The 11,803-nt window shown below is 40.5% G+C and overlaps 1 protein-coding gene across 3 annotated transcripts in view; it reads left to right on the top strand.

The window, feature by feature from the left end:
* Positions 1 to 671: 671 nt before the first annotated feature.
* The window catches only part of LOC136871990 (microtubule nucleation factor SSNA1), a 258,249-nt gene continuing 247,117 nt past the window's right edge, over positions 672 to 11,803 (top strand). For 2 of the 3 annotated variants that reach the window (XM_067145775.2, XM_067145776.2), the window contains exon 1: positions 672 to 872. In XM_067145775.2, the coding sequence (XP_067001876.1) occupies positions 809 to 872 (64 nt within the window). In that variant the 5' untranslated portion in view covers positions 672 to 808. Of the gene's footprint in view, positions 873 to 1,526; positions 1,619 to 11,803 lie in introns of all 3 variants that reach the window. The other variant, XM_067145778.2, reaches the window with a different exon arrangement.

The raw sequence follows: 11,803 nt of genomic DNA, 5'->3' as shown, positions 1-11,803 counted from the left end.
TTTCGATTTCTTGGAAACTGCCGGCTTTCTTCGCTTTATCTCTGAATTCCTTTGATGAGACATCCCACAAACAAGGCATTTCTTTTATATCTTTAAGTCCAGAGTAATCTCATTGCTCCACTCCATTTCGGACTATAAATTTTCGTACCGGTATAGTGCAGAGAGAACGACATACATGCGCGTACTGTATTTGTAGCTTATAACAAAGAGAATGATAATTGCGGAGTGTTGCAACTATAATCCTTCTTCACGAGAAGTGCGTCGTTTGTGTCGTTTAGGCTATCTGTTGGAATGGTAACAGCTTGGAAGTTGCCGAAGCTGTGCCGACATCTTACGAACAATGAATTGACTTGTCATGTTTTCCACTTGGAGCGAAAAACACGCCAACATGTTAAAAGTGTTAACTTGAACATTCTGAGTTAACATGCAAAGTCAATTGGAAGACACAATCACAATATACATGTCAATTGTAACACGTTAAATTTAACATGTTGGTGTTAAATGTTAATCAGTTTAGACCGGCCTTTAGTTTTGGCAGGCCTCGTAGGCAACGGGCAGGTACACTGTGCTGTTGGTCAATAACTTCCTCGGGTAATCGATTGCAAATATATTCAAAAGAAACATTCTCCATGGTGTTATTTTTCTCGGATGTTCGTTGCGTGTTAATACGCTCTTTGAGTTCATCGAGCGGGATTTGTAACAAGACAAGAAGACATGTCGGATACTTAGGAATAAAGTCTACATAGGATTTCCTATATTGAATCCTGCTTACTGCAAGAATGTGTGACAAATCCAATATTATAACAACATGGTGATAACGATGGCAGAACAAGGAGCAGCCTTGCAGTCATATAACCAAGAATTGGTTAAATGTATGGATACGATTATAATAGTTTTTCTTGTATCGGTATTAGTTGTATGTAGAGATTTCTTATTATTATGCTTCTAATTACAACGACTTTCATTATTTCTTCGATTAAATAGTTTTCAAGGAAAATAAAGATCTTTGTAGTTCTTGTACGAAGTATGACAACCTCTCTCGAGGTCTAGGCGTTCTATTTATGTATTTATTTAGTAAGTTATCTTAACGTTAGTTTAGGGTTCCCATATTTTATTTTATTTTATTTTTATTTTTTTTAAGTATAGGACATTTGGATTTTTCACTTGAAAACTGGGCTAGTTTGTTAAAAAATGGAGTGGGAGTCACTTTAAAAATGAGGAAAATAGAATTAATTTGACCATGCATATACCTGTAATGTAAATCACATTTAACTTACAAAGTTTAGAGGTACAGAATTTCAAAATATGCCTGTTTGAAGTTCATGTTTACAATTAGGCCTACATTAGAATATTTATTAGATGTATGAACCTGATCAAGAAGTTTTTCTTTAGATGTTTGGGCATGCAAGCCAGCACAAGACAAATCCTTCAACAAGTCTGATTAAAGCTTTCATTTTAGGCATGATAATAAGCTTTTAGACTTTTGTCATGTCAGAAAACACGGTGAAATTCTTTACATTTTGCAGAGAACTTTGCTGTGAATGTTCAGAAGGAAAGCTTATCATGTCTACAATTATGGGGCGTGATAGCATCAGTCTAGTCTTTCATCATTTCCGTCGTAAGTTTCATTTGTTCACAATTCATTTATTAATGAAAAAATGCATTTAACAGCTGAATTGTATGCTGGCAGAGCCAAACAAAAACATACCAGTTGTTTCAGATTGTTAGTGTTTTGTACTGTGTGTAGTAAAGTGAGCAAATATTTCACACCATTTGTCCCTGACACTTCAGTCCTTCCGTTCATTTCACACGTAGAACTTACACAATTTTTTTTTTTTTTTTCCACAAGTATAAACTTGTCTATCAAGTTCCCAACATTCACACTTCTCACTGAAATTTGGTGACTCCAAGTTCATGAATATGTAGCCTCCAATTCATAGTTTGAAGAGGTGTGAGAAATGGCATACACCACTCTTGCATATATTCAATTCAGGTATTATAGAAATCTATTGCATAGCTTTGAAACTATTCAGTTCTTGTGTGTCCTATGCTTTTGAGTTTTGTAATTGATTTTCCATAGCACTGGTAAGAAACTTTTCCGAATTTCTGGATTTTAACGTTTCTATTAGTGTGTTCACTCCATTCTTCAATAATTGTCATATTTTGCTTTTCAACACAGTTTATAGTATGATAAATGATTTTCAACTGACTGCAAAGGAAATGCAGGAGTGTACTGAAAGAGAATTTTCAAAGACAGGCAGGCTGAGTTGCTCAAATTGTTTGAGGCGTTGGCCTTCTGACCCTAACTTGGCAGGTTCGAATCTGACTCAGTCTGGTGGTATTTGAAGGTGCTTAAATACGCCAGTCTTGTGTCAGATTTACTGGCACGTAAAAGAACTCCTGCGGGACTATATTCCGGCACTTAGGCATCTCTGAAAACCATAAAAGTAGTTAGTGAGACTTAAAGATAATAACATTAATAATAAATCATTTTTCACTGGAAATAAAACAAGACTTTAATGCTAGGAAATTATCAATTGTCCTTTTGACTGCAGGGAGAAGAAAGAGCCACCTTGTTTTGCTTATATCTAAAACAGTTTTATGCCCTGTATTGGTGAATTCACAAAAGTATTTAAGTCGGGGCCTCTCAGGGTGCATCCACCAGTGAATTGCACAGTGCATGGTTCAAAGGGCGACTTTGCTAGGTTGACCGCTGTGCAACCACCCCATGTGGTTTGCTCCAGCTGTGTTCCTCTTCCTCACCTTCCTCGCTGTTTGCTTCTCACTGCAAAATGTTTACGTGCCATGGGCGGAGACACTCAGTTTCATAAGACAACGTTACCAGGGCGGAAGAGGTTTAAACAAACAAACTAAAAGTACTCTTCTTTAAATTTGATTTGAACAGATAGTGTACACTCTCACTCTCTCTCTCTCTCTCTCTCTCTCTCTCTCCTTTCCCTTTTTCTTTGCAATTATACCACCCATATGTGGAACAAGGGATCGACTGTCAGCAATTCTGAGTGTGTTTTTTTATATTACAATTAGAGATTCTCGCAGCACACAACCTAGTTTTCGTATGTCAAAACAGAAAAAAGCCTTTCACATACACATGTGGAACCAAACAGAAATAATCTTAGCTGGTTCTCGATGCAGCTTAGGAAAATCGTTCTTCGAGAAATTCTAGTCGAGTTCGAGCAAACTTTTTGTATTGTAAAATTTTTTGGTGATCAACATTTTGCGACCAGTGTACCTCTGTACGGTAGGGGATTTCTGGATACTCTCCTTCAAATAAAATAAAACATTCTTTGAACTTGTGATGAGTGAGTCTGTGAGAACAAATACAGTTTATGATACGCACCACCAAGATCATCATGTCTAGAAGACTGATGACTTTTGCATAAAGAGCCTTTTGGTAAGTGAAACAAGAATGAAAGGCAAATTCGGCATATTCATTTTTTCCTGCAGTAAGTCAATAAACCGCTTTACTTTTCGGCACATTGCTGGTGGGCCATCTGTTGTCACGGAAAATAGCTTTTCCCAAGTGAGTCCTATTCCTTAAGCTGCCATTTCAGTCGCTTATAAAATACCCCCTTCCCCCATAGTAATATCCTTCATTGAAATCATACCCGGGAGCTCTTCCGTTACATGTAGGCTCCAGTCTCCGCTACGGAAAAAAAATGGCTAACTGAGACGTGTCACTAACTAATATCCATTGTTATCAAGTGCGATGGAGTATGCTAATAAGTTTTCAGTTTTGCGAGCCTAATTGTTCATGCAGTGTTGCTTATTTGCCGAATTATTGTCATACTGGACAGTAGTTATGGATCACATGCTGGAGCTAATGTAGGATTCATTGCTTCTACCATGTCCAACAAAATACTCTTTTTATTAGTGGCCCTTCCATAAACGGCTTCCCAGTTCTTGTTAAACGTAAAGAAACTTTATAACTAGCAGGTGAGTTGGCTGCGCGGTTAGGGTCACGCAACTGCTGTGAGCTTGCAGCCAGGAGTAGTGAGTTCGAACCCCACTGTCAGCAGCCCTGAAGATGGTTTTCCATAGTTTCCCATTTTCTCACCAGGAAAATGCTGGGGCTGTACCTTAATTAAGGCCATGGCCACTTCCTTCACACTCCTAGGCCTTTCCTATCCTGTCGTTGCCATAAAACCTATCTGACCGGGCGAGTTGGCCGTGCACGTAGAGGCGCGCGGCTGTGAGCTTGCATCCGGGAGATAGTAGGTTCGAATCCCGCTATCGGCAGCCCTGAAGATGGTTTTCCGTTGTTTCCCATTTTCACACCAGGCAAATGCTGGGGCTGTATCTTAATTAAGGCCACGGCCGCTTCCTTCCAACTCCTAGGCCTTTCCTATCCCATCGTCGCCATAAGACCTATCTGTGTCGGTGCGACATAAAGCCCCTAGCAAAAAAAAAAAAAAACCCTATCTGTGTCAGTGCGACATAAAGCCAAAAAAAAAAAAAAAAGTTAACTAGCACTAGGGGTGGGTGCATACAAGCGATTCTTGATACAACTGAATAAATACAAAGTATACAAGTGTTTTTTTAATATCCATATATTCAATACATTTACGTACATTTCAGTACAGACCTAACACGAGAATTATAACGTGTAGTTTAGTAATGTCGTTCACGTTCCACAATTTCATTACAACTAAACTGTGTAGTCGTTGATATGCGAATAAGCACGACGGTCTAGGAGCAGTCGTTGTACCTTGAATAACAAAAAAAATGCTCTCGCGTGTGCACTACTGTATCTTGATGTTAGAAAGAAAATAAAGAGAGAATGTTCTATTCATCCATTATTCAGTACCGGATAATCGAGAGGAAAATTTCACACATTGCATCAGGAGCTGCAGCAGTACCTAGAAAATTTTTTCATGTGCTATTGAATTAGATCAAATAGTTACGATGACCTTGTCTCATTAATTGGTCTACATGTATGTGAGGACACTGAATGAAAGAAGTCTATTCTTACCGAGAAGAGAGTCTTGAGCATTACGTTAAGAGAATTAAAACGCATAATGGTACTTAACCAACTGGACAAGTTGGCCGTGTGGTTAGGGGCACGCAACTATGAGCTCGCATCCGAGAGATAGTGGGTTTGAACTTCAGCCCTGTAGATGGTTTTCCATGGCTTCCCATTTTCACACCAAGCGAATGTTGGGGCTGTGCCTTAACTAAGGCCACGGCCGCTTCCTTTCCACTCCTAGGCCTTTCCTACCCCATCGTCACCGTAAGACCTATCTCTGCCGGTGCCTTTGCAACGTAAAGCAAATTGTAAAAAAACTCCTTTAGAGATTTAAAAAAAAAAAAAGAGGAGGCCTTTTCTCCACAGCTTCAATGAAGTTTTCAGTATCTTCCGGTATAATACTCGCCATAGTCAAATTCAGTCTTAATCCTAGATCATCTATATACCAGGTGTATGAGTAAGTTTTTAGCCAGTTTTTATGGTAAAGAAAACACGTAATTTTCAAGGGAAATTCATACTGTGTTTATTCAAAATATTGGCCATCAGCTTCTACATACTTCGCCTATCTTTCAGGTAAGTTATGAATACCATGCCCGAAAAAGTGCTTTTTTTTTTTTTTTTTCTCCAGCAAACCATTCGTCGAACCATTTTCCAACTCCCTCAAAATTGCTGAAGTATTGCTCTGCAAGTGCATGCCCCATTGATGCGAAGAGGTGGTAGTCACATGGCACCAATTCGGGAGAGTACGGTGGGTGCAGAAGGATATCCCATCCAAGCGATTTTGAGGTGCCTTTCACTGGTTTTGCTGTATGAGACGGCGCATTGTCGTGTAACAAAATCACTTTGCCATGTCTTTTGGCTAATTCCAGTCGTCTTTCGATCAATGCGTGATTAAAATTAATCATTTGTTGGCAATAGCTTTGTGCATCAACGGTTTTGCCGGACTTTTTGTGACACATTTAATGCTTGTGCCAATTGTTGTTGAGTGCGAGTTGGATCATCATCCAGTAATGCCTGCAATTGCTCGTCTTCACACTTTTGTGGTCTACCGGAGCGCGCACTGTCTTCCACATTGAAATCATCACGTTCAAATTGTCTAAACCATGTCTCACATGTTCTAATTGTTGGAGCGTGTTCACCATATGTTTCTACCAGCAAACTATGACTTTCCGCAACCTTTTTCTTTTGATTAAATAAGAAAAGCAATGCGTACTGCAAATGTTCTTTATCAGGCACAAACGTCGACATGATCATTGATCGATACAACACAGATACTAGTGTTTGGCGGACTCAAATTGTGTGTGTTGGTAAGTTAATGTCAGACAAATTGACATGTCAAATTCATATGCTGCGTACTGTTTGCTGGCGCCATCTCTTAGTGAAACCGGAAAAGACATGCATATACCTGGTAGACAGTTGTTCCTGCTAGACTGTCGTGTTAATTGTATGTGCACACTGATGCGAAGCCATGAATAAAGCGCTGCGACACAATAGTTGTTTGACTGAATAATCATAATTACTCCTCGACTGGTTTATGACTGTTATGTCAATCTGCAGTCGTGTTGATTGTATGCGCACTGATTTCAGGCTGTGGAATTTTGAGATATGTCTAAACTATCGAACAACTAAAAATCGCATATATGCGCCCGCCCTAAGAGTAGCTTCACAACACCCTTCATCTCCTTTATCCTAAATTAGGAATAAAAAAATAAAGAAGTGTATTGGAAATAACAAAAGCGGAAAAGAACAACTAGTACACATTTGAGAGGAATTTAAACCAAAAAAGTTACTTTTGTGGGACCCGTAACCAAAATGAAAGTACTTAAGTACTGGTACAAAACTCATTTGTTGATACAGAGGGCTCTTGTTCAAGACTTCTCAACTTCCTTAATTCCTTCTCTCTGGTGACCCCTATGATTTCACTATACTTTTCCGAATATACTCTGTTGTAGTGTCTTTCAGTAGATTATTTTTTTATGCACATAATTATTGTTCCACAGATTAAACATTTAGTTTTGTCAATTTAAATGGACTTTCTTTGGAGCAGGTTACTGTATTATTATGTAGTTATCTTGCGATTATATATTTCACTGATAAACAAGCTGTCTATCAACGGATGATTTGTCATTCTGCAGCATGCTATGCCATCCGAACCGAGTTTATAAGAGTCGTCCCGGGACCAGAACGCTGGCCTGAGTCGAGTCGGACCAATGCATGGTCACCGAACCTCTCTGCCTTGGTTTGCATGCGTGAGATATTGGGTGCTTGAGAGGCCCTGATTTGAGTTTTTCTTGGTAGATGCACCAGTAGCTGACACATTAAAAACAAAAAATTACATAATCCAGGGGGAAAGAATTGCTAAACAAGTCACACATTATCTTTATGTACCATCAGATAGATCTCTTTGTGCCCAACAAGATGCATAAAAAGAACATTTTCATGTAATCAATATTATTACTTAAAATTATTTAAATGTGTGTTTTCATACCTGGAGCTGGCATCTGCCTTTTAAGGCTGACACTTTTTACACCTATAACTGCCATCGATTATACTGTATGAAATAACAAATACCCTTTAATGAACTCCTAATGTCCGACTCGTTGGCTGAACGGTCAGTGTACTGGCCTTCGGTTCACGAGGTCCCAGGTTCGATTCCCGGCCAGGTCGGGGATTTTAACCTTAATTGGTTAATTCCAGTGGCACGGGGGCTGGGTGTATGTGTTGTCTGCATCATCATTTCATCCTCATCATGACGCGCAGGTCGCCTACAGGCGTCAAATAGAAAGACCTGCACCTGGCGAGCCGAACCCGTCCTGGGATATCCCGGCACTAAAAGCCATACGATATTTCATTTCAACACCTAATCATTGTTTATTAAGTTACACCCTAATCAGTACAGACCTCCTGTACATTATAAGCAGGATACTTCCCCATAGCCTTGTACAGGAGGGTAGTTTTTGGTACCCTGTATTTTGAAGCTGCCGTATTTACTGGCATTCCTCATTTCACCTCATGCAATGCAGCAGCCATAGATGACTGTGGGTACTTTAGAATTTCACTTTGTTGAGGGGCCATTTTATATCACCACCTTACAAATACACACCGTGTATCAGCTTTGGGTTATGGTTTATATCAGCTGCCTACACCTGGCTCATATGGTCAGTTTCAGGTTCCTTTATATCTTGGCTAGTATATACATATGTCATACCTTTGTCCCGTTTCCCTATGGGGTCGGGTATGAAGTAAGATGAATCTTCGCAGCAAATTTTAATGACTGGGTGTCCTTCCTGATTGATGTCAACCTCATCAGAGGAATTAATGAGATGAAATGAATGATATGATATACGTAAGTAGGAAGGGAGAGGGTGAAATCCGGTGCCGATACATAGCCTACTCCTTTTGAATAGCACCAAGGGGTCTGCTCAAGGCTTCACATCCCTATCCAATGGATGAATCACCATCAACAGCGTTAGATGCCCTCACTCCATATGAGGACTCTGGAGCGATTTGGAATTAAAAATCTAGGCATTTGTGCTGTTCGTAGTTTATATGGATCATATGCTGAATGGTATCAAGTGGCAGGGAGGGATTCAGTTAGGTGGAAATGTAGTAAGCAGTCTGGCCTATGCTGACGACTTGGTCTTAATGGCAGATTATGCAGAAAGCCTTGAAAGGTGCAATGAGTATAGTATGAAAATTAGCCTCTAGAAGACTAAATTAATGTCAGTAGGTAAGAAATTCAACAGAATTGAATGTCAGATTGGTGATACAAAGCTGGAACAGGTAGATAATTTTAAGTATTTAGGTTGTGTGTTCTCCCAGGATGGTAATATAGTGAGATTGAATCAAGGTGTAGTAAAGCTAATGCAGTGAGCTCGCAGTTGCTATCAGCAGTGTTCTGTAAGAAGGAAGTCGGCTCCCGTACGAATCTTTACATCGGTCTGTTTTCAGACCAACTTTGCTTCATGGGAGCGAAAGCTGGGTGGAATCAGGATATCTTATTCATAAGTTAGAAGTAACAGACATGAAAATAGCGAGAATGATTGCTGGTACAAACAGGTGGGAACAATGGCATGAGGGTACTCGGAACAAGGAGATAAAGGCAAAGTAAGGAATGAACTCTATGGATGAAGTTGTACGCATAAACCGGCTTTGGTGGTGGGGTCATGTGAGACGAATGTAGGAGAATAGGTTATCTAGGAGAATAATGGACTCTTGTTATGGAGGGTAAGAGGAATAGAGGGAGACTAAGACGATGATGGTTAGACTCAGTTTCTAACAATTTAAAGATAAGAGGTATAAAACTAAATGAGGCCACAGCATTAGTTGCAAATAGAAGATTGTGGCTACGTTTAGTAAATTCACAGAGGCTTGCAGGCTGAACACTGAAAGGCATAACGGCCTATAATGATAATGAATGTATGTATTTGACATGCAATGAATCTGGTGATTAGAAATTGTATACCACCACCTCTCCCACTCTGCTGCCAACATTCTGATGGTGAAAAGTTTTTCGACCAACAGGACTCTCTAAGGATCAGAAGAGCTGACCCTGAGTGATACTTGGGAGTGTCCATTGTAGGCACTCAAATGGCCAGAGGAGGAGGAGAAGAATAAGTGGCTAAACACGGTGTCAGACAATATAGACTTGATGCTTTAATAATCTTGGCCGTACCGAGCTCGATAGCTGCAGTCGCTTAAGTGCAGCCAGTATCCAGTATTCGGGAGATAGTAGGTTCAAACCCCACTGTCGGCAGCCCTGAAGATGGTTTTCCGTGGTTTCCCTTTTTCACACCAGGCAAATGCTGGGGCTGTACCTTAAGGCCACGGCCGCTTCCTTACCACTCCTAGACCTTCCCTGTCCCATTGTCGTCATAAGACCTATCTGTGTCGGTGCGACGTAAAGCAACTAGCAAAAAAAAAATCTTGGCTGTCATATCTATATCTAGCTAGTATAAACTGAATGTTGCTAATTTGCAACCGACCAAAATAATTTTTCACCCTAATGTGACAAGTGTCAGGTATAGGTATAAGGCCCACTGTGGTGTACTAATGGCTGACCCTCCATAATTTGTGATAATTTATAAGGTTCACTTCAGTCCCCATATAGAATTCATACGCATTCATTAAACATACGTAGGCAAGCCAGTAAGTATATGCAATTTTGCTCTAATTGTCTTTAGGTTCTGTGTTTTGAAAGCCATAGCTCTTTTACTGGCTAGGTATGCCTAACGTAATTGAGGATTTTCTTTCGGGGTTTACTCCCTTAGCCTTTGAGGATCCCTCATCTCATAAGGCAGTGGGTTCCATCTGTCCTACCCCCAGAGGAATGGGTTGCCTCTTCCGCCAGCTCCACCGTACCGAATCATATTCTCTGCTTTTGCTGCCGTTGAGGTCTTCACTCATTACCCTGATCTGGGACCCTTTATCAGATGTTGCACACCAGGGGAGTGTGCTCTGGGACTCACATAGGCAGGGGCGCCACTCTCTGGGCAGGGCTGCCTCTAATATGGTCCCTTCCTGTTACTTGTAGAAAGGAGATTGAGAACCATCATTGAACCACAGTTAGAGGAGGAGCAATATGGATTCAGAAGTAACAGATCAACAATGGATCTAATTTTTAGCACATGCATGCTGATGGAAAAGTATTGGGAGAAAGGCAAGAAGCTGGTCATTGTATTCCTGGATGTAGAAAAGGCCTATGATAATGTTATAAGAGATAAGATCTGGGAGTGCCTGAGGAAAAGAAATGTGCCTGAAGGCCTTGTAAGGAAAATTCAGATGTACAAAGACTGTACTAGTTGCGTACAAATTGGGGAAGGTCGATCATCATGGTTTGAGACCAAGAGTGGAATTCAGCAAGGAAGTGCACTGTCTTCACTACTTTTCATCACTGTTATGTCAATGTAATGAAGAACGTCAAGGAAAAGTTAGGTGAACTGAATGCAGTGGCCTTTGCTGATGATATAATGATCTGGTGTGAAACAAAAGAGGAAGTACAGACCAGACTCAGTTCCAGGAATATAATCTCAACATCAGCGAGGTCAAGACAGTGGTGATGGCAGTCAACAGCGAAAGGTGTCAAGCAAGTGTAAAACTAGGAGACCACCAGCCAGTGTGTGTGGATAGTTTTTGTTACCTTGGGAGTTTAATCTCCAGTGATAATTTGGCCAGAAAGGAAATTAAAAGCAGATTGCAAAAGGGGTCAGAATTCTAGCAGCAAGTAAGAACACTTTTAAAAGATGACATGATTCTGATGAAGTTTAACAGCTATTTCATACCATTCTTGACCTATGGTATTGAAGCGTGCACCCTCACAAAATAAAGATTTGTCAAGACTGCAAGCATCAGAGATGAAATTTCTTAGATCCACCATCCAGAGGTCCATGATGGACAAGTTAAGAAATGAAGTGAGGAAAGAAGCCGGAATAAAGACGTCCCTGTTAGACCGAATTGGCACATCCAGACTACGGTGGTACGTGCATGTGATGAGGATGGAGCCTACAAGAACAGCCAGAATAAAATTTAGAAAGACAGGTGGAGGGGAAAAGACCTGCAGGAAGACCTAAAACTTGATGGATGGACACGATCAAGTTCGATGTAGTTACCAGAGGATGGACAGTGGATGATGTTCTCCATGACAAGTTGTATATGGACAGGAAGAAGTGGAAGGGGCTCATTAACAGAACATGGGAAATTGGAACTGTACAGTGATGATGATGATGATGATGATGATGATGTCTTTAGGTTGGCTCGGTGGCATTGTGTGCTCACCAGCCACTAGATGGCACCATTGTCTACATCTGTGGTAGGTCTCAG

The sequence above is a fragment of the Anabrus simplex genome, chromosome 4 (assembly GCF_040414725.1).
Source record: "Anabrus simplex isolate iqAnaSimp1 chromosome 4, ASM4041472v1, whole genome shotgun sequence".
NCBI classification, from domain to species: domain Eukaryota; kingdom Metazoa; phylum Arthropoda; class Insecta; order Orthoptera; family Tettigoniidae; genus Anabrus; species Anabrus simplex.
The sequence above is the reverse complement of the archived record's forward strand: the minus strand, read 5'-3'. Positions and strand labels throughout refer to the sequence as shown.